This window comes from Panthera uncia, assembly GCF_023721935.1.
Source record: "Panthera uncia isolate 11264 chromosome E2 unlocalized genomic scaffold, Puncia_PCG_1.0 HiC_scaffold_19, whole genome shotgun sequence".
Taxonomy (NCBI): domain Eukaryota; kingdom Metazoa; phylum Chordata; class Mammalia; order Carnivora; family Felidae; genus Panthera; species Panthera uncia.
This window is the reverse complement of record NW_026057588.1, coordinates 18,850,881-18,875,871: the sequence shown is the minus strand read 5'-3', so window position 1 is coordinate 18,875,871 and position 24,991 is coordinate 18,850,881. Positions and strand designations below refer to the sequence as shown.

General features: G+C 47.5%; 2 protein-coding genes across 3 annotated transcripts in view; one reads left to right on the top strand and one right to left on the bottom strand.

The window, feature by feature from the left end:
• Positions 1–15,673, bottom strand: part of ANKRD27 (ankyrin repeat domain 27) — a 53,793-nt gene extending 38,120 nt beyond the window's left edge. For both annotated transcript variants that reach the window (XM_049621708.1, XM_049621709.1), the window contains exons 1-2: positions 15,538–15,673; positions 4,857–4,988 (exon numbers count right to left, since the gene is read on the bottom strand). In XM_049621708.1, coding sequence (XP_049477665.1) covers positions 4,857–4,958 — 102 coding nt within the window. In that variant the 5' untranslated portion in view covers positions 4,959–4,988; positions 15,538–15,673. The remainder of the gene's footprint in view (positions 1–4,856; positions 4,989–15,537) is intronic.
• Positions 15,674–16,349: 676 nt separating this feature from the next.
• On the top strand, positions 16,350–22,393 carry RGS9BP (regulator of G protein signaling 9 binding protein). The gene has a single exon (XM_049621830.1). It carries the CDS (start codon positions 16,730–16,732, stop codon positions 17,435–17,437), a length of 708 nt encoding a protein of 235 aa, XP_049477787.1. The 5' UTR covers positions 16,350–16,729; the 3' UTR covers positions 17,438–22,393.
• The last annotated feature ends 2,598 nt before the right edge of the window (positions 22,394–24,991 follow it).

Sequence of the window (24,991 nt, the reverse complement as noted above, 5' to 3'; positions counted from 1 at the left end):
AGGAAGGAAGGAAGGAAGGAAGGAAGGAAGGAAGGAAGGAAGGAAGGGAAAGAAAACAAGAAAGGGAAAGATAAAACTAAAAAGACACACAAAGCTGTGGTGATGGTTTCAGAAGGCTACACAAATGTCAAAACTGACCGCATCTCACACACGCAGTATGTGTGGCTCTGCGTGCTCCAGTTTAGCTCAGCAGTGAGGAGAAAAGACAGACTTAAAGACTCCTCAATCCAACATAACTTGTGGACCTCCTCTGGATCCTGATCTGAACAAACCCACTGCAAAACAGACAAACAGACAAACAATTACGAGATGGTTTGGGAAATTTGACTAGATAGTTGGCAACACTGAAGAATCGTTAAGGAAATTTTTTAGCTGTGATAATGGCATTGTGGTTACATTTTTTAAGAGTCCTTATCATTTAAAAACACATCCCTAAATATCTTCAGACAAAACCACATGACAACCTGACACAATTTTTCTGGGATTTGCTTCAAAAGAATCCAGTAGCTGAGAGCGGAGGGCAGGAGGGAGCAGAAATGACATGTGACCAGCCACTGAACTGATCACTCCTGAAGCTGGGTGACAGATGCATGGGGCTCTTTATATTACTCTTTCTTCTCTTATCAAATGTTTGATATTAAGCTTAGTTGGTAGAGCATGTGACTTTTTTTAACGTTTGTTATTTTTGACAGGAAGAGAGAGAGACGGAGTGTGAGTGGGGAAGGGGCAGAGAGAGGGAGCGTCAGAATCTGAAGCAGGCTCCAGGCTCTTAGCTGTCAGCAAGAACCCAACGCGGGGCTCGATCTCACAAACCACAAGATCATGACCTGAGCCACAGTCAGACGCTCAAACGACTGAGCCACCCAGGCACCCCATAGAGCATGTGACTCTTGATCTCAGGGTCATGAGTTTGAGCCCCACGTTGGGCACTGAGATACTTAACAAAAGATATTTTTAAAACACATATAATTTTAAATTTTAATACAAGTAAAACTTAAAGAAAGAAAAGGGAGGCCATCAGATAGAAGCATGAATTGAGAAACAACCTCATGGTCACAGGGAGCACAGAAAGAAGAGCCTGGGGACCTGAGAGCTGGCACAGGCAAGAGAACACCAGGGGGGGGACTGTTTATCGCCCAAACTCAGGGAGGCCCAGAGATGGTCCCATGCCCGCTCCATGGATGAAGGAGTCCCACAGTCCCACTTGAGAGACCAGGAACTTCTGAGGTGCCTCGGAGAACCTCACCCCAACTGTGATTCCATTCTATTTAGCTGTTTACGTGCGCCTTCTCTGCCCTCCTGATTTGAATAAAGCGTGACCGGCTCCTGCTGTACTGGATCCCCATTCCTGCTCACTGTTCGACAATACAGTAGGCACCCGATGAGTGTTTGTTGAGTGATCAGGGGTCCTCTAACATCAAGGGCCCCCCAGTTTCAGGTAGATGCTGCTGCCTGGAGCATTTCATTACAGGCAGAAGGCAGGAGACGGGCTCCCTGGCCGAGAGTTGGGTAAGGAAGCCAGCCCCTGGAGGGCAGAGACGAGGAGCAGTAGTGAAGCTGCCCACAGGACGCGGGGTCAAGTGCAAGCGCCTCGGGGGCCCTCCCAAGACAGAGCTTGAGACTTCTTGAGCAGACCTCATGGAGATTACAGTCTACGTGGAGGCCACAAAGTTTAGTGTCTCTGAGTAGATCCTAGGTTGGGGACCTGCTTATTTCAAAGATTAACAATAAAACTTTTTACTCTAGCCCCTTTATAAAGAATTTTTATACAACAGTAATTAAATAAAGGACAGTAGAATGAAAGCAAGAATCAGCATTAGCGTGCTGCTACTCCAGGGTACGCTCTGGACTCCTCTCCAGGCCACGTTAGGCACTCCACGGGAGCCCAGGATGACCTCTGTCCTGACACTCATTCCTCTGAGCTACCAACGGCCTGCTTCTGGAATTCCCTGAAGGCGTGCCGTGCTCCCCACCCACCTGTGTGATCGTGGAAACCCAGCACAGTGCTGGGCTGGCACGTAGCGGGTGCTCAATAAACGTTTGTTGGCAGGATCTACACTAAACAAGAGCTGAGAACTGGAATACAGACCTCAGTGCCCTCAGCTGGCCTGTCTAGGTATTTTACTTGGAAGTCAGTTCTTTGGAACTCGGAAGACATGCTGACAGGCTCCCAGGCGGGCCCTCAAAAGCCTACGTACCCCATAATTAAAAGATCGCAAGGAGAGGAACAAATTTAATCTCCCTTTGAAATTTGTGTTTTTCCTGTAGGCAAATGGCCCCACCCCTAATCCACCTGGGAATCCTTGATACCCCACGGACAAGAGCCCCAGGGAAGCAGCGGGCCTGCCCAGCCCACTCTGAAGAATCCACAGTATATAATTAGCTGGGTGCTAATTAAATAGAAGCAGTGTGGGGGTGTCACAGGCCTCTGGGGTTGGAATCTGGGAAACACGGGGAGTAAGAGCTTCCTGTCCAGTCAGAGAGCAGGTGATGGCAGGAGGCGCCTGCCTGGATGCAGGCATCTGAATCATGGGAAGGTTTTAAAAGGAGTCAAACTCAAGGAGGGAGGAGGCAGGGGAGGGGGGCAGTCAGGTGCACCCTCAGCTGCCACACACTGTCACAGGAGGATGAGGTGGCCAACCAGCTATGCTTTAGAAAGGAGTGTGAGGGGCAGGTAAACCTGGCTGGGGGGAACACATGTTCAAAAGTGACGATCACAGTTTTTTAGAGCCCAATAAACAACTCTGATGCCCAGGGCTGATTCAGGGGCAGCCAAACTTGGCCCGATGGCCAAACCCCATGGGAAGAAATTCAGCTTTCACCCGCTGGGGCGGCAGGGATCCCTGAGCGGTGGCAGAAACAATTAAGTACTCTTCCAGAGGCTACTGGAATATTCTTTTCTCATTCCACCAACAGAAGTGGACAGAATACTACTATGGGTTAGCCCATCACACAGCTGAGAGGGGCAGGAGCGAGCCATCAAGATGGGACCGGGCTGAGGCAGACAGCGGCGGTTAGCTCCTTCCCACTGTGACTTCTGCTGGCAAGCTGGCCTCACTGATTCTCTCCCATCTACTGAAGGCCAGAAAGTCAGTGCTGCGAAATGTGGGCCCCAGACAGCTGCTGCCGGACCCTGCAGATCTCAGGAGCGGCTGGAGTAAGGACCTGGGGGCCACCGGGAGCTCGGGATGACACAGTTTATGAAGAATCTCCTGTTCCTTGAGGTAGCCAGAAGGAAGGTGACCGAGATGCCGGAGTTCACATTCAGGATTTCCCTTTCACTGAAGTGAACTCGAGTGGGAGTCCACTGCTTGCAGCCAGAAAAGCATCTACCTGGGGACAGGAACCGTGCTACGTGCTGGCAACACAATCTGGCAAGACAGACGGGTCCCACAGGGTATTCACAGCATGGCATTATTAAAGAGCAAGAGAAAGTTACACGTAGTATGCTCTTATCTAGACAGTATTTTTTCAAATATAGGACAGAGATGGGGAGGACATACATCCCATATTCGGTCAGTTAATGTATCTGCTTTGTGTCCTGTACTTCTTCCCTGTGACATGAACCACAGCTGTAATTAGTACGTATTTGCCATCTCCCCCACTAGAATTTAAGCTCCATAAGGGTAAAGACGGTGAAACATATTCCTATATATTCCTGTTTATTGCTGAACCCTCAGCATTAAACATGGTACCTTGCTCAGAGTAGCATTTAATAACTGCCGTGAAATGAACAGATGATAGTGTCTCTGGTGAACTTTAGAAGCTTCTTATTTTCTTCTTGGAAACAGCTATAGTCTTCAGTTGCTTTAGTGTGTGTGTGTGTGTGTGTGTGTGTGTGTGTGCACGCGAACATACATATATAGACACACACACGTGTATACATTATACATAATGAACTTTGTGACTTCTTCAAACCAAAGTAAAGTAACTCTGGGACAAATCTATGAATCACAAAGTGGACCCTAAAACCGGGGAGGAACTTGGGGAAAGCAGGGTGTGGTGGCCGCGGGACAGAAAGGGGAAGGTGAAAGTCAGCTCCCGTTTCCCAGACAAGGCAGCCAACAATGAACGTGCAGTGAACCTGAGTAAACTGCCTTCTCCTCCAGCTCAAATCCTTGGCCGCAAAGCAGGAACCCGGTCTGAGAAGAGGGCAACACACGTGAAGAAGCACAAAGGCAAGAAAACGAGCAGGCAGCAGCCCGAAGGCACAGAGCATTCTGTGTGGCACAAGGCCGTGTACACAAGAGGCCGCCGCTGTCACCACCCGAGCACCGGAAAGGTCTGCGCTGCGGGGCCTGCCTCCCTGCAGGCAGCAGGCGCACCAGCGACAAACCGTGGTTTCTCTTATGTGCTTCCCTCCTCCTGCAATCTGGATGCCTCGATTATTCCACCAGGTCCTCCCCTTTAGGAAATGCCTTCCACAGCAACGTACGAATGCGTTTATAGCTCCCTTATGCCATGCAAGTGAGCACACACCTCACAGACAAGGAGCCTGAGGCCCTGAGGGAAATATGACATCTGCCCCCAGAGGCCCTCATGGTCAACATGGAGACAAGAGAAACAGAGGTGAATACCATGAGATCAACGTCATCAGGGGCTGTCAATAATGTCATCAGAGAAAGGATTACACCCGAGGCTGGTGCAACACCAGGAGGCTTCCTGGAGGAGGCAGCTCGTGGTGGTCCCTCTCTGTTTGTTCACATACTGAGCGCGGCCAGGGGCTTGTTATACTGAGCAAGTTTGTAACTGACTCCCTCTATGCTTAACCAAATTCGACAGTATGTCTGGCCTCGTCGGCGCTGCCTGGTCCACGCCTAACGGAGAAGGATGACCCTCAGGCCTGAGGCACTTACAATGCCATGGATTTGGGCCACCTTGTTGCATAAGTCAGGACGCCACTTCTGAAGAGCCAGATAGAAAGGATTTTTCAGGAGATCTTCGTCATATAGAGCCATATGGACTTCAGATGGGGCAGAGACCGTCTCCTGGGACAAGGAAAGAAAAAGCAGTAAATGACCACTTTCAGATTTATATAACACAGAAAAGTCCTGTTCTGGCAACTTCTAAAAAGCATCTCTGACATGTATTATTCTACTCTACAGACTTAACACCCCATCAGGAAATATCAAAGATAATCCACCAATTCCAAGATGAGATGTTTTACTGGCTAACTGTATACATTACATCCTGAAAATCTTAAGCTCCAAATCACTGCAAAAAATAAAAATGGCTATTTTTAGAACATCCTCTGTGACCAAAATTATGACATTTTAAATATATGTGTGTATTTTGAATGAAATACTTTAAGCCTACAGGAACAATGGAAACCTGCCACCCGGATTACCAAATTTAACACTTTGCGTATTTGCCTCAGAGTTTCTTTTAAGAAGTCTATCAGAATAGACTGGAATCCCCCTATGCCCCTCTGATCCCATTCCCTCCTCCTCTTTCAGAACCAACCACTATTCTTGTTCATGTTTCTATTCCTTTAAAACGCGTGCATTCATAAGTAATATAAAATATTCTTTTAGGAGCTTCAGAATTTCCATACTTGGCTTCACGCTGCAAGTATCCTGGAACACGCCTCTTCCAATCAACAAGTTTTCAAATCCTAGCTATGCTGATCCATACAGATCAGACGTTCCTTCACTAACTTCTGATGTCTAGTATTCTTTTAAGGGAACATGACACAATTTATTTATCTGATATCCTATATATTGCATCCACATTTTCGGGATTACAAACCATGCTGGAATAACTCGCTTATGCCCTTATGTGTATAGCCTGAGCACATATGTGGGAACGTCCCTAGGAGAGGCAGTCTAGGGTACACCCACCTGCTTTCTACTTCCATGAAAAGAGCAAGGCTGCACCCCTCCCTCACACCACATCCTAGCCAACCCTTTTTAGTATTATCCAATTATCTCATTTCTGCCAGTCTGGGAGTATAAAATAGTATTTTGCTGTTTTTAATTTTCATTTCTCTAATGAAATTGAACATCGGGACTCCTGAGTGGCTCAGTTGGTTGAGCGTCTGACTCTGGGTTTTGGCTCCAGTCATGACCTCGCCGTTCATGGGCTCAAGCCCCACATCGGGCTCTGCGCTGACAGTGCAGCGCCTGCTTGGGATTCTCTCTCTCCCTCTCTCTCTGCCCCTTCCCTGCCCACGCTGTCTCTCTAAATACACTTAAACAAAAAAAGAAAAAGAAAAACAAATTGAACGTCATTTCCTTATGTTCTATAAATTGCCTCATCACGTCTTTCGCCCACTTTTTACATGGGTTGTTGGCCTTTTTCTTACCATTTATAGTTCTTTATGCATCTGGATACTAAAAGGTCTTGCAAATATCTTCTCCCGATCTGTGACCTGTCTCCTCATTTTTTCAAATGGATGTTTTCAGAAATAGAAGTGTTTGATGTTAATGTGGCTGAACCTGTCAACCCTTGCCTTAATGGTCAGTGCCTTGTGGATCTTAGGAAATCCTATCATCTGGAGTACCTTTCTGCAAAGTGACTTCATTCTCCCTTTCAGAAGGTGGAGTCTACCTCCCCACCCCTGTGAATCTGAGCCAGCCCTGTGACTGCGTTAGCCAACCAACAGACAGAAGTGATGCTCTGGGATTTTAGAGTGTCAGCCTCAAGAGACTGCAGATTCCACACCCTTTCTCTTGGCACCCTAAGACCACCACGCTATGAAGAAGCCTGTGAGGGGCGCCTGGGTGGCTCAGTCGGTTAAACATCTGACTTTGGCTAAGATCATGATCTCACGGTTTGTGGGTTCGAGCCCTGTGTCAGGGTCTGTGCAGACAGCTCGGAGCCTGGAGTCTGCTTCAGATTCTGTGTCTCCTTCTCTCTCTCTGCCCCTCTCCCATTCATGCTCTGCCTCTCTCAAAAATAAATAAAAACATTTTAAAAATTAAAAGAAGAAGAAGAAGAAGAAGCCCGTGGGATGAAGGACCATGAGGGGAAGAGAGGCCCATGTGGTCCAGTGAGTACAGCCAGCCAGCCCACCCACCAGCCATGTGAGTCCAGGTGAGACTAGCAGAAGAACCAGCCTGCCAGCCCATGAATAGTAGGAAATGATAAATCGTGGCAGTTTTAAGCCACTAAGTTTTGGGCTGGTTTACTATGCAACACAGACTACTTGAAATCATATCCTTTCAACTCCAAAACCATAAATATAATCACTATAATTCCTAAGAATCTTCGTTTTTATATATACTATAAATTAGGCATCTAATTTAATTTCTTTCCTATATGGTAAGCTATCTTGGGCTGTTTGGGCTACTAACACAAAAAGTACAGACTGGGCGGCTTAAATTTACTTCTCATAGTTCTGGAGGCTGGAAGCCCAAGAACAAGGTCCTGGCAGATTTGGTTCTTGATGACCCACTTCCTAGTTTGTAGACTGCCACCACCTCGCTGGGTCCTCACATGGCAAGAGTTCTCCTGTCTTTTCCTCTTTTTACAAGACTGTTCACTCCATCACAAGGGCCCCATGACCTAATCTAACCCCTATGAATCTCAACGCCTGACCCCCAAATACCATCACATTAAGGATTAGGATTTCAACATATGAATGGCAGGGTGGGGGCACAAAAATTCAGTCCATAGCATAAGCCAACTGTCCCATCATGCTTTTTTGAATAGTCGATCACTTTCACACTGGCCAGTAATGCTACCTTTGCTATATTCCAGCTGTGCTGACAGCTCAAAGCCTGAAGCCTGCTTCCAATTCTGTGTCTCCCTCTCTGCCCTCCCCCCCTCGCGTTCTGTCTCTCTCTCTCTCTTTCTCTCTCTCAAAAATGAATAAACGTTAAAAAAAATTTACTTTTTCAGGGCGCCTAGGTGGCTCAGTGGGTTAAGCATCTGACTTTTGTTCTTGTCATGATCTCACAGTTCATGAATTCGGGCCCCACACTGGGCTCCATGTTCACGGCTCAGAGCCTGGAGCCTGCTTTGGATTCTGTGTCTCCCTCTCTCTCTGCCCCTCCCCTGCTTGCTCTCTCTCTCTCAAAAATAAACATTAAAAAAATTTTTTTAAATTTTTTTTTTTTTAAAGAAACAGGTGAGGGGCACCTGGGTGGCTTAGTCAGTTAAGCATCCAACTTTGGCTCAGGTCATGATCTCGCGGTTCGTGGGTTCAAGCCCCACATCGGGCTCTGTGCTGACAGCCCAGAGCCTGTTGTCTGTTTTGGATTCTGTGTCTCTCTCTCTGCTCCTCCCCTGCTTTCACTCTCTCTCTCCCTCTCTCAAAAATAAATATTAAAAATTTTTTTAATATAAGGTGAAATTAATTTTAATAATATATTTATCCTAATATATCCAAAATATTATATTTTCAACATGTGGTCAATTTTTAAAACTATTAATGACACATTTTACATTCTTTTTTACTCTTACTAAATCTTCAAAATTTGGTGTGTACTTTACATTCACTTTTCAATTCATATTAGCCACATTCAAGTGCTCCATAGCCACATATGGCTAGTGGCTATTATACTGGACAGAGTAGGGCTACACCACATTGTTTTACATGACTATAGCTTCATAATAAGCCTTGCTGTCTCATAAAGGCCTCCCTCCTTGTTCTCCAAAATTGTCTGGTTCTTCTTAACTTTTTGCAATATCATATAAATTAAAATCAGTTCATCAATTCCATGAAAAATCCTCTTGGGATTTTTATTAGAAATGCACTAAATTTATGGACTGGAAAGTCAACATCTTTATGATAATGAATCTCATCATCCATGGACATGGTATGTCTTTCCCTGTATCTCTTCTTCTATGTCCTCCAATTAAATTTTCTCCATAAAAATCATAGATTGTATACAACATTTATTAAACATTATTTGTATATTCTGTATAGATTTTCTCCTGTTGTGAATGGAGCTTCCATTGCCCCTGTCTACTCCATTTACCATACATCCGTGTGGTGTCCCTGAGCTATCAGAGAGGAATATGAAAAATGGGAACAGAAAAAGAATCTGAGCCTCCATCTCAGGCAGTGCAATAAATATAAACACCTGTCTTGCAGGATTCCCATTTACATGCCGCTTTCAGTATTTTTGCCATACTGCATACCAGTATACCACCACTTACTGCTGGCCCATATGGTGTGTTTGTGAGAATCAGAAAAAGGGACCCCATCCTCCCAGTGGGTACAGTCCTATGCCACGGCACATGGCTTGGTAAGTAGCTCACAGGCTATTTATCAGCCCCAGTTTGCCAATATCTCCCACCCCTAGGCAGGGCACCTGGGTAGTAAATAATCTGCATAATTATACACAATGACTCTACTGCTAATGTTTGACATATTCCTTTAAACACCTACAGTCTTTTAAATTTTATTTTATTTAGGGGCGCCTGGGTGGCTCAGTCGGTTGAGCGTCTGACTTCAGCTCAGGTCATGATCTCGTGGTTTGTGAGTTTGAGCCCCGCATCGGGCTCTGTGCTGACAGCTCAGAGCCTGGAGCCTGCTTTGGATTCTGTGTCTCCTCCTCTCTTTGCCCCTCCGATGCTCATGTTCTGTCTCTCTCTGTCTCTTAATAATAAATAAACGTTTAAAAAATTTTTTTATTTTATTTATTTTTATTAAGTTTATTTATTTATTTTGAGAGAGAAAGAGAAAAGCACAAGCAGGGGAGGAGCAGAGAGAGGCGAGAGAATCCAAAGCAGGCTCCTTGCTGTTGGCATAGAGCCCGATGTGGGGCTCGATCCCACTAACAGTGAGATCACGACCCGAGCAAAATCAAGACTTGGACGCTTAAATGAGCCACCTACGCGCCTCTAAAATTTATTTTAAAAAGAACCCTTATTACAACTTTAAATATAAAAACAGTATCACTCCTATAAAATATGTAATCTTAAAAATTATAAAAACAATTGACGTTAAAACCTTGCTAAATACCACTACCTGCCAAACACTCTGAACCAGAGCCTGAGACCCCTTCACTGAAAAGGGAAAATTAGCAACTATCAAAGAACATCAAGTAACTTACCCCTGATACAATAAGATGAATGAAATAGGAGTGAAAAACTGAATTACTTTCTTACTATATAACAATATTCCAAAATGCCTTCTTGGGAAAATACCAGGACAGTTGACATAAGTACATACATTATGAATTCTATCAGTTTCAGCTAATGATAAAAATAGCAACTATTTGATGGGGCACCTGCGGGGCTCTGTAGGTTGAGTGACTTTGGCTCAGGGCATGATCTCGCAGTTCATGAGTGTGAGCCCCACATCGGGCTCTCTGCTGTCAGCACAGAGCCCGCTTCAGATCCTCTGTCTCCTTCTCTCTGTCCCTCCCCTGCCTGCACGTTCTCAAAAATAAACAAACATTAAAAAACAAAAACAACTATTTGAAAGCCTCTTTCGTTCAGGCACTGTGATAACGTCTATGTACCTTCATCCCATTTTAATGTTCATAATAACTATAGGTAACTAACTATAATTAATGCTCAAAACAACTGTTGGTATCATTAGCCCCCATATGCTGCAGATGAAGAAATTGAGGCACGTTTGGCCCATTCGAGGTTACACACATGTCAGAATTTATTCTAACATACACCCCTTCAACAACTACACTCATCGTGTAAAATAAATAAGCCTGGGGTTATTTCATGAGTCACAGATGCACAGATTCCCCCAAAGGAAAAGTCACCATGACAGACAGCCACACAGGCCCTACACTGAACTCCCCCGGTCTGGTCCAGCCAGAACAGTCTCTGCTACAGGCCCTCCTGGGGACTGCCTCAGGGGACAGCCCCACCCTGGGGACTGCCTGAGTTCCCTGCAAATCCCCTTAGGGGAAGAGCCTAGCATGAAAAAGGCTACATATAATCCCTTCCTGGACCCCAGAGACGGCTCTGCAACAATTCAGATACCTGAACAATTCAGGTATCTGAATTGTTGAATTCAATTATTACCGGAGTCCAAATAATCCTTTTACGAGTCCGGAACCACTGGATAATGTGACTTTGCTGGGACAGAGTCACAAGAAAACAAAAATTCTTCCTGGTTTCTGACACAATTGGTTCTACGCAGCAGAGTGCAAAAGTAAACACCCCTTGGACAGAAACCGCATGAGAGACAGGATGAGATACGGGCAGAATGAAGCTGGGAAGGGACACTCCTTCTGCTTCTCAGACAAGGTGCCGGCTCAGCGTCCACACCTCGACGCCCAAGATGGAGGCGACAAGGGCAAACTCTGATGGAGGAAGTGACTACCTGGCTGGGAGGCAAGGAATGTGTATCAGCAGAGTAAAACCAACCCAGAGCAGCGCTGCGGCAGGTAAGGACCAGACAAGAGAAGGGAGAAGCAAAGAAAGGGGGTGGGGTGGGGAGCAGAGAAGGCCTCCCTGGCAAGGACCAGAGTAAGACAAGGGCTTGGGAAGCAGGAACAGAAACCCAAGAGTAAACTTCTCTTGACAGATGAGTGAGTCCAGGAAAATACAAGAATCCAAATAATGCCAGTCAGAGAGGGGCAGCAAGGTAAAGGAAGGCCCCTGAAGGCCACATCAAAACATTCCATTCAGGGGCACCTGGGTGGCTCAGTCGGTTAAGCGTCCAACTTTGATTTCGGCTTAGGTCATGATCCCAACATCGTAGGATCGAGCCCCATGTTGGGCTCTGTGCTGAGCATGGAGCCTACCTGAGATTCTCTCTCTCTCTCTCTCTCTCTCTCTCTCTCTCTCTCTCTCTCTCCCCTCTGCCCCTCTCCCACTTGTGTGTTCTCTCTCTCTAAAAAGAAATAAAATGAAAAAAACATTTATAAAAAGAAAAACATTCCATTCAAATGCACGAAACACACAAGACTGAACAAGCATTGCTGGTGAATGGGACAGAGCTTGCTGTGTTTCAGTCCCAAGTCATCTGTTTTCTCTTGGACATCATTCCTCCTGGTTGCCAAGGACTGAACCCTCTGTCCAGGAGTAAGGATTCCAAGAGCTCTGTCCAGAACTGTTGTCCACCTTTTCGTCCCAGTGTTAAAAACATATAATAATCTGATGCAGTCTGGTGCTTAATGCCAGAATGGAATTCTCATACAGAGGTAAATACTTAAAGTAGGTTAACATCCTGAACAAGTTTACTTGCAAGAATTAGCTTTAGATTTTAAAATAACATGCAAAGTAAATGGATTCTTCCTCATAAAACTGGAAAGAGGAGTAAATCCTCTTATAAAACTCCTTTAAGAAAAAAAATTCCGTCCCTGACAAAGCTCAAATGATGGGATGATTTACAGCAATTCCAATGTGAAATTAGTCACAGATAACAAATACCCCTGAACATGAGTTATCTGAGGTGACCCTATGAACAGGAGAGCCAGGCAAGGTCTCAAACTACCACCGGACATTTCAAGACGTGGTGTGCACACTTGTGGTTTTGTGGTCTTCAACCGTCCCATCAGCCTAGATGAGGCTGGGTGGTCAGGGACCATCTGATGACAGCGTGCAGCTTCGCTCAGCAGAATCCAACACGGGAATGTCTGTGCCTCCCAGAGATAAACTCCCGGCTGAAATGTCACTGCTCTGGCTGCTCCCACCCTTACAGGGCCCTCACCAAAGGTCTTGATCAGGCATATTTTCCAAATGATGAGCAACATTCTCCAACTAGTTTCATCTGTGATTCAGAAGGGAAAGGCAAAAGGGCAAAACTTTCTAATTCATCTATATTTAATAGCAAATGGAAGCAGCTGGATGGTGTAACGTATGGCATTACAGTCACTTATGTCCTTCCGGCCTGTAACATCTGTGGATCCTATCTATACTTTTCTCAAAGCTCTCCTTCAAAGCTTCCAGCCTGTTTGTGGCCAGCTGACTCTCCATAGGCATGCTGTATCTGTGTCGTCCACTTGAACAAAATGATAGCGGGGTGTTAGAGGAAGCTCAAGCTCCCCAGGAGGCGTCATCTCTCATAGGAGCTGAAAATCTACTGCCCATATCCAGGGGAGGGTGAGGATCTGGCCCCAGGCAGCTATGCAGGCACTGGCAAAAAGCCACAAACAAACTGTGCTCAGAGCTGGCCATACGCAGTGACAGCTGGAATGTGGAGGGCCACACAGGGAGAGAAGGCCTCAGAGCTGGAAGAGGGGTGTGACCACTAAGCAGGAGAGTTCGGAGGAGCACAACCGCCCCTCAGAACACCACTCCATCACCCCGCTCCAGAAGTTACCGGAGGAGGCACCAGCACCCAACTCCTGCCAGAATCCTGAGCAGAAAGGTGGGAGTTCCGAGGGCCGCGTCTCGGTGTCTCGCAGACGTAGAAGGTCTGGATTTGGGTCTGAATCCTTTCGAGGTCTGGTATCTATCATCACATGGCCACATTCCTCTGCTCCTCTAGGAGAGGATTAAGTTACTGGCCACCAATCTAATTCTGACAATTCACAAATGGAGGGAGAGCCCCCACAGAAACACTAACGGTGCACAGACCCAGCGGTTGCCCTCACGAGGGCAATGCAGTCCAAGAGCTACAAGGAGACACAATCAAGAAGACCTTGACTGCAGACACTACTGCTTGCTCTCCCGGCAATGATGCCAGGCAGGAAGATTTCAGATGGCAAGCCAAAGTCAAGAGAGCTCACCCCGGTAGCTTCTCCACTTCAGAGCCCCGACTGCTTTCCTGTCGCTGGGGCTAGTCACAAGTGTCTGTCCCTGCTCCCATCCTGCACTTCTCCCTCAGGGGCTTCTGCCTCCTGACCTTACTCATACTGGTCCACATGAAAAGATAAGAAAGTGGTCTTTGCAACACTGAGGTCTGTATGGTACAGTAGTCCCCCTTACCATCAGTTTCATCTTCCAGTTTTGGTTCCCCATGGTCAACTGGAGTCCGGAAACAGAAGATCCTCCTTCTGACGTACGGTCAGAAAGTCAACAGTAGCTAACACAGTATCATAATAACCCGTATCGGGTCCCCTCACTTCATTTCATCACGTGGGCGTTTTATCATCTCACATCATCACAGGAAGAGTGAGTACGGTACCATAAGATATTTTGAGAGAGACCACATTTACATAACTTTTATCACAGTGCCTCATGAATAAGTGTTCTATTTTATTATTTTTGTTAATCTCTTACTGTGCCTAATTTATATATTAAACTCATCATAAGTATGTAGGTATAGGATTGGGTACTATCCAAAGTTTCTGGCATCCATTAAGGGTCTTGGAAAACATCCCCCACAGATTAAAGAGGGCTACTATATTCTTCAAGGACTTACGTACTTGAACTCCCTACTAGACGAACTCTCAATTTCTCCACCTGGCATTAAGGACCTCTCACTCTGGCCTTCCACCGATCTCAGTAGCCTCGCCTCCCTCCACTGTCCCCAAAGCTCCCCAAAGTGATGGGTTCTCCCTCCTGTCCATTTTGTCTTGAAAACTACTCTTCCCTTGCCATGGCCCCATGTGGCCAGTGGGCGGCTAAGAGCCACACAGCAGAGAATGGCCACGGCCTGGATCATCCAAGCCCTGGCCCCAAATGGCCCCAAATCAATAGATAAAAGGACAGAGAGCTCAGGGAGAGGGAACCCTGGGGTGAAGCGCTCTGGATCCTCTGGACTGCCTCAATACCATGCTGGGGGAGGCAGACTCAAAACGCTAATATCTCACCAAGATTCCCTGCTCTTCTCTGGGGCTGGCGGGAGGCTTGCGCTAATCAAAATAGGGTACTCTCCCCCACGAAACCCATAAACTTGGAAAACGCCAGTTCGCATGCAAACATGCGATGTAGTAGTCCCTCCAGTCTCGCCAGCCCCTCCCTCCCTGTATGTCCTAAATTCTCAAGGAAGACGGGTCACTTGCTCCGTGATGGCCCAGCACAGGCTTCGGTTTCCAGTGCCCAAGTCCCCAACATCTCCAGGGGCCATGCCTGGCTCAAGAGCCCACAGTAGTCTACGTTCAACGAAAAGAACTGAACAGACCCAGAATCTGGAACATCTCTTGGTGCTTAAGTTTTCCTGGAGTAAATTTTACCCAGCAGGACGAAAGACGACTGACTGACAGGGATTCCCTCCTCCTTCCCTGCGCCTTCACCACCACCCCCCCCCCCCCCCCCCCGGGACCACAAGGCCAGAGGCTCCGGACCCCCACCCACATCCTCCCCCTCCAGCCGCCGAGTCAGGCAGTCAGCAAACCACCGAGGCCACTCAGCGCTGGGGCGACGGCCCCGCCCACTGCCCCCAAGTCCGAGCTCACAGCCCCCGCACCCGCTGACCCGTCCCGTAGTCATGGGGATCAGAGGGCGCATTCTTCGCCATCCCCCACTCCGCACACGAAGGGCAGAAAGAGCCCGGCTGCCGATCGGACCCGGAGAGCGCGGGCGGGCGGCCCAGCTAGCGAGGGACTGGGGTCTTGGGGTGGCCGTCCAGGGGCAGCCAGCCCAGCCTGGGGCGCCGCGGGGCTCCCGCGGCGGTGAGAAAAGAGCCCCTCCCCCTTCCAGCTCTGGGGCCCCGCCCGGCCACTAGGCCCCGAGGCGCAGCCGTCCCGGAGGAAGGGAGGCGCGGAAGGAGACAAGAGGGAGGACACTTACTTAAAAGGCTACATAGTTTCACTCCCTGCCCTTCCAGGAGCGGCGGCGACACCTCCCGGGCCCTCGACTCGGACCTCGGTGCCCACCACCCCAGCGCAGCAGTTCAGCTCCACCGCCCACCCCTTTACTCCGCCGTTGGGCGGAGCCGCACCTGGTCAGGCCAATGAGCGACAGCCCTTACCCAGAGTGACGTGTGCACAGAGCAATCACTGAGCCCGCCCAGCCGGGGTGGGGCTCAGGCGGTGCACAGCGCTTCCTACTCAGGCGGGACCAGCCTGGAGCCGCGGACTGCGCGTGCCCGGAACGGGAGGGGGCGGGGCCGAAAGCTGATCAGACACTAGAGGTGGGGTCCAAGCTTGGTCCCTAGAAAGCGGGCGGGATCTGGATAAGGAGCATCAGGGAGTCGTCCCGCCCTGTGGATCACCCTTTACTGCTAGCTTCGGAGGACGAAGTCCTCCTGTCCTACAAGGGACACCACTACGTCAATGAAGGGGTCTAGGAATTAGGGTCCCTGGGTTCTGGTTCCCCCACTTGTACGGACGTCGCGTGATTTAGGCTCCCTTTTACCTGTGCCTCGGTTTCCCCATCTTTACGATACTGGAGGGTTGGAACTCCCGAGGGCTAGTCTCCAAATCTGTAATGGGATGCAGAGGAGGGGGAGATGGGGGACCTACACGTGACCTCCCCGCGCGGGGCCCCGCCTATCCCAGATCCAAGGGTTGCAAGCGCTCCGCGAGGATGGGCGGGGGTGGGCGGATCCTAAGAAACCCGACCCCGCAGCCCTCGGCTGTGGCTAAGGCGCCGCGCGCGGCTCGGCGGCCGCTAGCGCTGGCGACGGCACGGGAGAAGGATGGGGACCGCAACCCGGGCTTCGCAGAGGACCATCGTGGAGGCGAGGGCGGTGCAGAGACTCGGCGTGTGACTTGGAGTGTGGAGTGCATCAGGAAACGATGGACGAGGGGATGAGAGATAGCTAACGGGGCTCTGTCTCTGCGTCCGGTCCGCGGAGGCGCACGTCGTGGGGCTGGAGAGGTTCTGTCTACAGCGGCAGCGCCGAGCTTGTCTCGGGCCATGAGAAGCGCGCGGACCGCCCGGCCCCAGGCTGCCCTCGTGGCCGGCCGCGTCCTGCCGCGCTGAGAGCTTGGGGGCGAAGAGGGGTGTGGGCGGCCGGGCTGCGCCCGAGCGCACCGCCATGGCAAGGGAGGAGTGCAAGGCGCTGCTGGACGCTCTCAACAAGACGACCGCATGCTACCACCACCTGGTGCTGACCGTCGGCGGCTCGGCAGACTCGCAGAACCTGCGTGAGGAGTTGCAGAAGACGCGCCAGAAGGCGCAGGAGCTGGCGGTGGCCATCCGCGCCCGGCTGACGGCCGCGCTACGCGACCGGGGCCTGGGCGCCGAGGAGCGCGCGGAGTTCGAGCGCCTCTGGGTGGCTTTCTCCGGCTGCCTGGACCTGCTGGAAGCCGACATGCGGCGTGCGCTGGCCCTGGGCACCGCGTTCCCGCTGCACGCGCCGCGGCGGCCGCTGGTGCGCACCGGCGTAGCGGGCGGCTCCGCGGGCGTAGCGGCGCGCGCCCTGAGCGCCCGCAGCCTGCGGCACGAGGCGGAGCGCGACTTCGACGTGAACGACCTGCGCGAGCTGGAGCGGGAGATCCTTCAGGTGAGCGAGATGGTCAACGACATGGAGATGAAGGTCAACGTGCCCCGCTGGACCGTGCAGGCCCGCCAAACGGCGGGCGCCGAGCTCCTGTCCAGCGTCGGCGCCTCTTCGGTGGGCGTCGTGTCTGTACAGGAGCGCACCGGGCCTTGCGACGTGAGCAAGGCCCTGGCCGCCACCGTTTTCAGCGCCGTGCTGCTGGCGGCCGTGGCCCTGGCCATCTGCGTGGCGAAGCTGAGCTGACCGACAGAAGACTCTACCCGCCGCCGCTCCCTGCCCGAAGACATCCTTCAGGAACGACTGCCACTGCCTGCACTCTGGATGGGAGTGGGATCTGGCATGTTTAAGGGAAGGGGTTCTAAAGCCGTGTGTGTGTGTGTGTGTGTGTGTGTGTGTGTGTGTGTGTACACATCTGCCTGGGCAGAACATTGTTGCCTGGTGCTGGCCTGTGAGGAGTTAATTTTGCGCGGGCGGCCAGGGCATTACCGCTAATGTATGCAGCAGCTTTATCCCCTATTAATAGAAAACCGTCCACAGTGACCCTAGATTCCAAGTTAATGGGTTACCGCTTGTGCAGCTGGGGCGCGTTTACAACGGAGTCTGAGTCGGATTACCCCACCTCTACCAGCGATTCCCACTGTCCGCGCGGGGGGCAGTTTGAACGGGGGGTGAGGTGAAATGAGTGGGGGCGGGGTTGTTTTGCTCTGTGTGGGTGGTGACTTTGTTTCCTGGACAAAACTGTAAGAAGATGTAAGCAGGTTTTATTACCTTAATCCTTTGGGGCCTAAGCTTAGGAGAGTGTGCAGAGACATTCATGCAAAGTGCTATCTCTATGGTGCACGATTGAGCTTCTTGGCAGAGTTTATCCATTAGTTACCAAAAGCAGCGGGAAGAGGTTTGGGATGCTGACCTCCCCCGCAAATTATGACCCTACTTAGGAAACCAGAGAAGGCATGTCGAGCCTGCCCTCCCATGCTTGGATCCATTGCACACACTTGCCTATTAAAAAGGGCTCTCCCCAGCCAGCCTGGAAGGGGCACGAGCTTTGGGAAGGGACACATGCTGTTTAAAGACGCACTTTCTCCTTTGCTGGGGTTTATTTTTTGTTCCAAAACTAGACCAGTGTTTGATCCTCCTTTGGGGGAGGGCTGCAGAATCCTCTTTGGAGCCCTTAATCCTATCTATCCCTTGGAATTTGCCTGCTAGCCAGTAGGAGAGCTGGCTCTGGAGGAAGCTGCACAGCTCCCTGACCCTCACACTGACCCTGAGAGGGAAAACCTCACTGTCTCATGTCAGTTTGAGCCAGTTAGCCCTGAGACTGGGTTAGAATGCAAAAGCTTTGGCTCAGAATTTCAGCAGCTTTTTAAAAACAATAACCATTTGAAAGAAAAACCATATAACATTGTTCTGTCTTATCAAAGCTGGGTTTTTTGGTAAAGGACATTTGGCCACGAATCCATACGTGCCAATGAGTCAAACATAGTGGTCTTTACTTACATGTTTAAGTTAGTAAATCTACATCTATTATTAAAATAGACCTTCTCAAAGGCAGGTTATAGCATAAACTACCAGAACGAAGCTGAGTGGCCCCTGCTTCTTTTGCTCAATAAAGAATGTGGAAAACCCTGGGACCCAGGCTGGAATTTACCTGAGCAGTGCCACCACCTCTGCCTGTGGTGCAGAGAGAACATCGTTGGGGAAATAAGGCTGAGAAAACGCACGCATTTAACTCTCCAAGGGTAATTTGGAATAAAACCCAAGACTTTGGTTTGGCTGAAAACTGACAAGGATTTTTTTTTTTTCTTTTGTACCCTAAAGGTGGGAAAGGGGACCAGAGAAGGGAATTGACAGTTTCACAAGGACAGCTTGGAGGGCCAAGGAGTAGGGGCAGATACAAGTATTGCAGCCTTGGCGGTCCTAAGGGCCAGCCTCCCAGCCCAACTTCCTCCCACCCTTCCTGAGCACCCAGATTCCAGCACCTCACAGTGAAAGCATGGGATCTGTTTGCGTGCGTGTCTGTGATAATGGTTTTAAAACACCCACAAGGTCTTAAGCCGATTAAAAGTTTTATGACCTTAGCTAATAAAAGGAACACCTTCTGCCTCATCTGAATAGGGGCCAGCTCAAATTCTTTTGCATCTGAAGGTTCAGGGTACCTTCAGAGACAACCCAAAAAGTTCCCTAAGTACCCTCCCGCTCCTCCCATACACATAGGCAACATGGAATCTCTATTACCTTCCCCAAACTCTCAGTTCTCCCAGACAAGAGGAGGCTGGGGTATTCTGTGACCCAATGTTGGAAAATATCCTTTAAAACCATGCCCTAAGTATATTCTTCTGTTTCTAATACAGTAACTCTTCTGTTCTTACCAAACTGTTTTGCTTCATGACAACAACAAAAAAAATTGTTCGGCAGAACCTATTGGAGAACAAAATCCATCAGACGTTGTGTAATCCATAGAAAGCAACTAGGACACATTTCTTTGTTCTTGCCATGGTCTGTGGGCCTTTCACTTGGCAGATCCTTGGGTATTTAATTATATGTGCAATCAGATGTGTACCTAATTCCGAGAGTCCTCTGCTCACTGAAATCAGTGATTAAATGTTGCATCTGCACACACAAAAAAGCTCAATGGACCTGTTAGCCTAAACAATTCTGAGTTTGGAAGTTTTAAGCATTAGGAATATTTGGTATTATTTGGAGTTAAAACATTGCCTACTAGAACTTTTGCTATGTGAGGCAAGCAAAATCACTTTCTGTTTGAGCTATAGGCTGCTCTCACTATAGCTCTCTGCTCTCGTTTCTATGTATATAATGCAAGGCATCGCTTTCTGATAGAAGCCTGATTCAATTTAGATGTATGATATCAAAGTCATTAATTTTCTAAAAACATTTGGTATTTCATACCATGATACAAGCGTAGGGGAAAAAAACCCCAAATTCAAGATGTTTAATATAGGGTATGCATGATGAGGTCAGTGCTAGAAACTATGGCAAAAAACAGCTAGTTTCCCAAATTACAGGTACAAGTTAAAGGATAGATCTTTATTTCCAGAGTTAAATGTTTATGATAAATATCTGTAAGGAGAAAATATCACTGACTTCTCTTTTGGGAAAACAGTACAGTTTTATCTGACTGAGAAGAAAGACAAATGGAACGCCATGGCACTTACAGAAACTTTGAACTATTGTTAGTCGTTTAAAAAAACAGGAATGTTTGTAGGAAAGAAAAAATATGCCTGGAAAATTCTTATGTATTCTAAGAACTTAGGCTTTTCAATGCTGCAAGGGAAATATTTTTGGCAAGTAAAATTCAGAGTATAACCTGCACGATTTACAGTAGGTTTACCTACAAGGTTTACAGTAAGCTACGTAAGACATGTATGATGTCAAATGACAAGTAGTTTTGGTTAGAGAGTTTGGGTTTGCGTGAGGATCCTGGTAATGCTGCATTTTCCTTTGCAACCTGCACATGGATACATTTTTAGTTGTGCCGTTAGCTTTTCAGATGCACCTGTCCTTTCTGTAATGAATGCTTGTTCAAGGTGCGAGCCCCAAAGTGTGAGCCCGTATGTCAGCCTAAGAACTGAAGGACTGGCCTCTGTCTTCCTTTGGGGACTGCCTCGGACTGGCCTCTGTCTTCCTTTGGGGACTGCCTCCTCCCTCAAGGCCAGACCAGCTGTGATGGGCAGGGGCTCTGCCTCTCTCTCCAAGTACCTCAGATAAGTCGCTGACCTCCCTGTGCCTCAGTTCCCTCAATGGAGAAATTGGGGGAGTCCTGGCTGATTGTGGCAAAGGTCCCTCCCAGAGTTTAAAACATTTAACAGAATGAAGTTCAACAAGAAAGCGTTACTTTGTTTGGGGATTTGGGGTTGTTGTTGGTTTGGTACACATTGAAACAAAATATCACAGTGTGGTGGTTATTTTCTAAAATTAGTCTGTTGGTAAAATTCCCTAGACATTTTAAAAATCAGAATGAACTGAGCTTACTGTTGTTTTCGTACATATCAGGATTAGTGGATGGACTTAAAATAAATTCGTGTAAATGCTACTTATGTATACTATTTAAATTAGATTCGGAATTTAAATTCCGACTATAAGCCTGAGTCCAAGAAAGCCTAGTTATTTATATATTAAACACTTTGTTTTACCCAGCAGTCAGGCCACCTAACCTGATTCTGCGACGTGACAGATGTGAAACCCTGTCACTTATCAGGGAGGCTGGGAAAATCCTGTTCTGTAAGTAACCTGGTGCCCTCAGCACTGTAACTGCATTGGCCACCTGATGTGAAATGTGAGCACAGCACGGGTTGCTTTGTACGAGGCATCAGATCCACGTGGAATTAAAGGCTTCATGTCAACTGTTTGAATGATGATCTAATGAAAATTGTTAATTAAGTAAAATAGGTAATGTGAAGCATTTATAACTTAGTCATTAAAGGAACCTTCAAGGGGTGCCTGGGTGGCTCAGTCAGTTAAGAGTCTGACTTCGGCTCAGGTCACGACCTCACGGTTCGTGAGTTCAAGCCCCACATCGGGCTCAGTGCTGACAGCTCAGAGCCTGGAGCCTGCTTCCGATCCTGTGTCTCCCTCTCTCTCTACCCCTGCCCTGCTCACACTGTCTCCACCTCTCAAAAGGTGAATAAACGTTAAGAAGAGTATTTAAAAAAATAGGCACCCTCAAATGATTCAGCTATCAACTTTTATGATTTTAAAAATATATATATATTCTTAATCTTTTTTATGCACATTTGAAGTGAATGCCCTGATCAACATTCTTACCCTTCACAGATTTCATTACATATAAAGAGATATGCAGAAATACTCCAGAATTATAAATTTCCAACTGCTTCTGTACAGTTGGCACTCCACGGCACTCCTCTGAGCTCTTGGCCATCCTTGTTGGTTGGCGTTTAGGTTTATAACCTAGGCTGATGTGACAAAGGTAAAGAAGCCAAATGAAAGCCCCCATTGGTCGAAATGATTTTGAAGAGCCCATTTGCTGTTGCCAGAAAGCAAAGTGAGTGTCCCCTGTCCGTATGGACATGTTAGGCATATGTGTGAGGCATATAGAGAAAATCTGCAAGGAAATAAAAATGAAACTATTCGTGAAGGTGTTGGGATTATGAATGGTGTTTTTTTTTTCAATAATTTAATGTTATATTGTTTTTACAATAAAATTTTGAATGCTCTTATCTGCTGGAACATATTGTTGTTATTAAAATATAAATCTTAACAGTTAGGGTCTCAAACTACAATGAGAAACAATTTCAGAACCTTCCCCCCTAAAAACAAAGCAAAACTCTTTTGGAATCCTACCCCAGGGAATCAAGTATGTTTTGAATTGCAGTGTCAAGACACTATAGCGTTGAGGTTAAGAGTACCAACAGTGGGGGGCGCCTGGGTGGCTCAGTTCATTGAGCGTCCAACTTCGGCTCAGGTGATGATCTCACGGTTCGTGAGTTCGAGTCCCGAGTTGGGCTCTGTGCAGACAGCTCAGAGCGTGGAGCCTGCTTCCGATTCTGTGTCCCCCCCTCTCTCTGCCTCTCCCCCACTCATGCCCTGTCTCTGTCTCTCAAAAATAAATAAATGTTAAAAAAAAAAAGTACCAACAATGGAAAAAAGTACACCTGAGTCCAGATCAGATCTCATTGAAGTTCTTAAATCTCTCTTACCTCAATTTACTTAATCTTTGCAATGGGAGTAATCATAAGGCATATATACTTCATAAGGATATCAAGATAAGACTTTCTCCGGGCACAAGACTCAATAAATGTTGGCTGCCACTGCTGTTATTATTTATCAAACTACTTTAGAAGTCCTGAAATTGGATAATTGGGGGAAAGAAGCTATATGAAAACAAACTATATGAAAACATTTAACTTTCTGTAACTCAGGTAAAATCTAAAAAACCCATCTGAAAGTCAAATTTAGATATACTTGTCAAAATGAGAAAAGGTATGTAACAAAAAGGTCAAGTACAGATGGTTTCTCTGGAAGTTGGAATCTATGAATTTTTAAAGCCAAACTTTTTGAGGTACAAGTTAAATATGGTCACATTCTCCCTTCTCAGATGAGTTTTGGGTTTTGACAAAGCTGTGCAATCAGGTAACCACCACCGCAAGCAGCAAGATGGCAGTCTTCATGGCCCCCCATGCCTTACTAGTCAGTCCTTTCCTTCAGCCCCAGGCTCTGGCAACCACTGATCTCACTTCTGTCCCTTCAGTTTTGCCTTTTCCAGAATGTCACATAAATGGAATCCATTCATTTTTTTAACGTTTGTTCATATTTTGAGAGACAGAATGTGAGTGGGGGAGGGGCAGAGAGAGAGAGAGAGAGAGAGATGGAATCCGAAGCAGGCTCCAGGCTCTGAACTGACAGCATAGAGCCCGACGCGGGGCTCAAACTCACAGACCATGAGATCATGACCTGAGATGAAGTCAGACGCGTAACCAACCGAGTCACCCAGGTGCCCCGGAATCCATTCATGTTTGAGAAAACAATGCTGTGAACCTTTTTAAAATCCTTCTCAAAAAAAAAAAAAAAAGTTTGAGAAATAATTTTTATCTGGCGATTCGTGGAGCACAGGATGTTACTGGTCAATCACAGGTGGGTTTTGTTTAACCCTGGTGACGTGCCTTGACTTCTAGGAAGGCTGAATGTGCTTTCCTGCTACCGTTGACCGTCCAAGTTGAAATTATCTCTCCGTGGCTAGCCCCAAAGTTCTCTTCCTTGCTTCCCTTTTTAACGGAAAAACCTGATAAATAGTGGATGACTCAAGTGAATTGGGGCTTGCTGAACTTGATAGTGAACTAAAAGACTACACGGAGCTATAGGTAAGAGGCAGGACATGTTTGGAAAGTTTTTATTTATTTTCAAGGTTTCACATGTTCTAATAAATCCAATGAGGGATTTTTTCATTGTAAATAAAGCTGGGGAGGACCGGAAGAACATCAGAATGAAGAGTCAACTGTCCTGAACTGTGAAGTAAGCAACTGACTCATAAACAAAGTGACTCGCTCTCTCGTGACCAAGTGGCCCATTGTAACTGCTGGTGCTACTAGGGAATGACCGTGGGCACTTACTGTTAGGCCTGGAGCAGCTGGCATTATGCCCCTGGCAGGACAGGGCTGGGCAGGACACTCTGAGAACATGCCAATAGGTTTGGAGACAGTTTCCAACACTTGCTGGATGTGTGACCTTAAATTACTCCAAACTGTTTTTTCTTGCCCATTTTTCTATATAATTAGAGGTTTTTTCTTCTCCATTTTTTCCTAACTCTTAATCCTTTGTGACAGACATTACAGATAATTTTTCCATTTTATTATGTCTTAGACTTTATTTTTTTAATGACATTTTTAATTTTTTTAATGTTTATTTTTGAGAGAGAGAGAGAGAGAGAGAGAGAGAGAGAGAGAGAAATAGAGTGTGAGCAGGGGAGGGGCAGAGAGAGAGGGAGACACAGAATCCGAAGCAGGCACCAGGCTCTGAGCTGTCAGCACAGAGTCCGACGTGGGGCTCGAACTTACTAACTGTGAGATCATGACCTGAGCCGAACTCAGATGCTTAACCAACTGTGCTACCCAGGCACCCCATCTTAGACTTTCTTACAGTGTTTTTGGTCATAATAAAGTTTATAAATATGGAGAGAAGCATATGTCAAGTTACCAATCTTTTCCCTTACTGCTTCTAGATTTTGACCCAAAGATTATAGAGGAATTTACCTGTTTTCTTCCAATGCTTAGATGGTTTCATTTTTTGTCCACTGTTACTACAGACTCCAGGATGACCCACAAT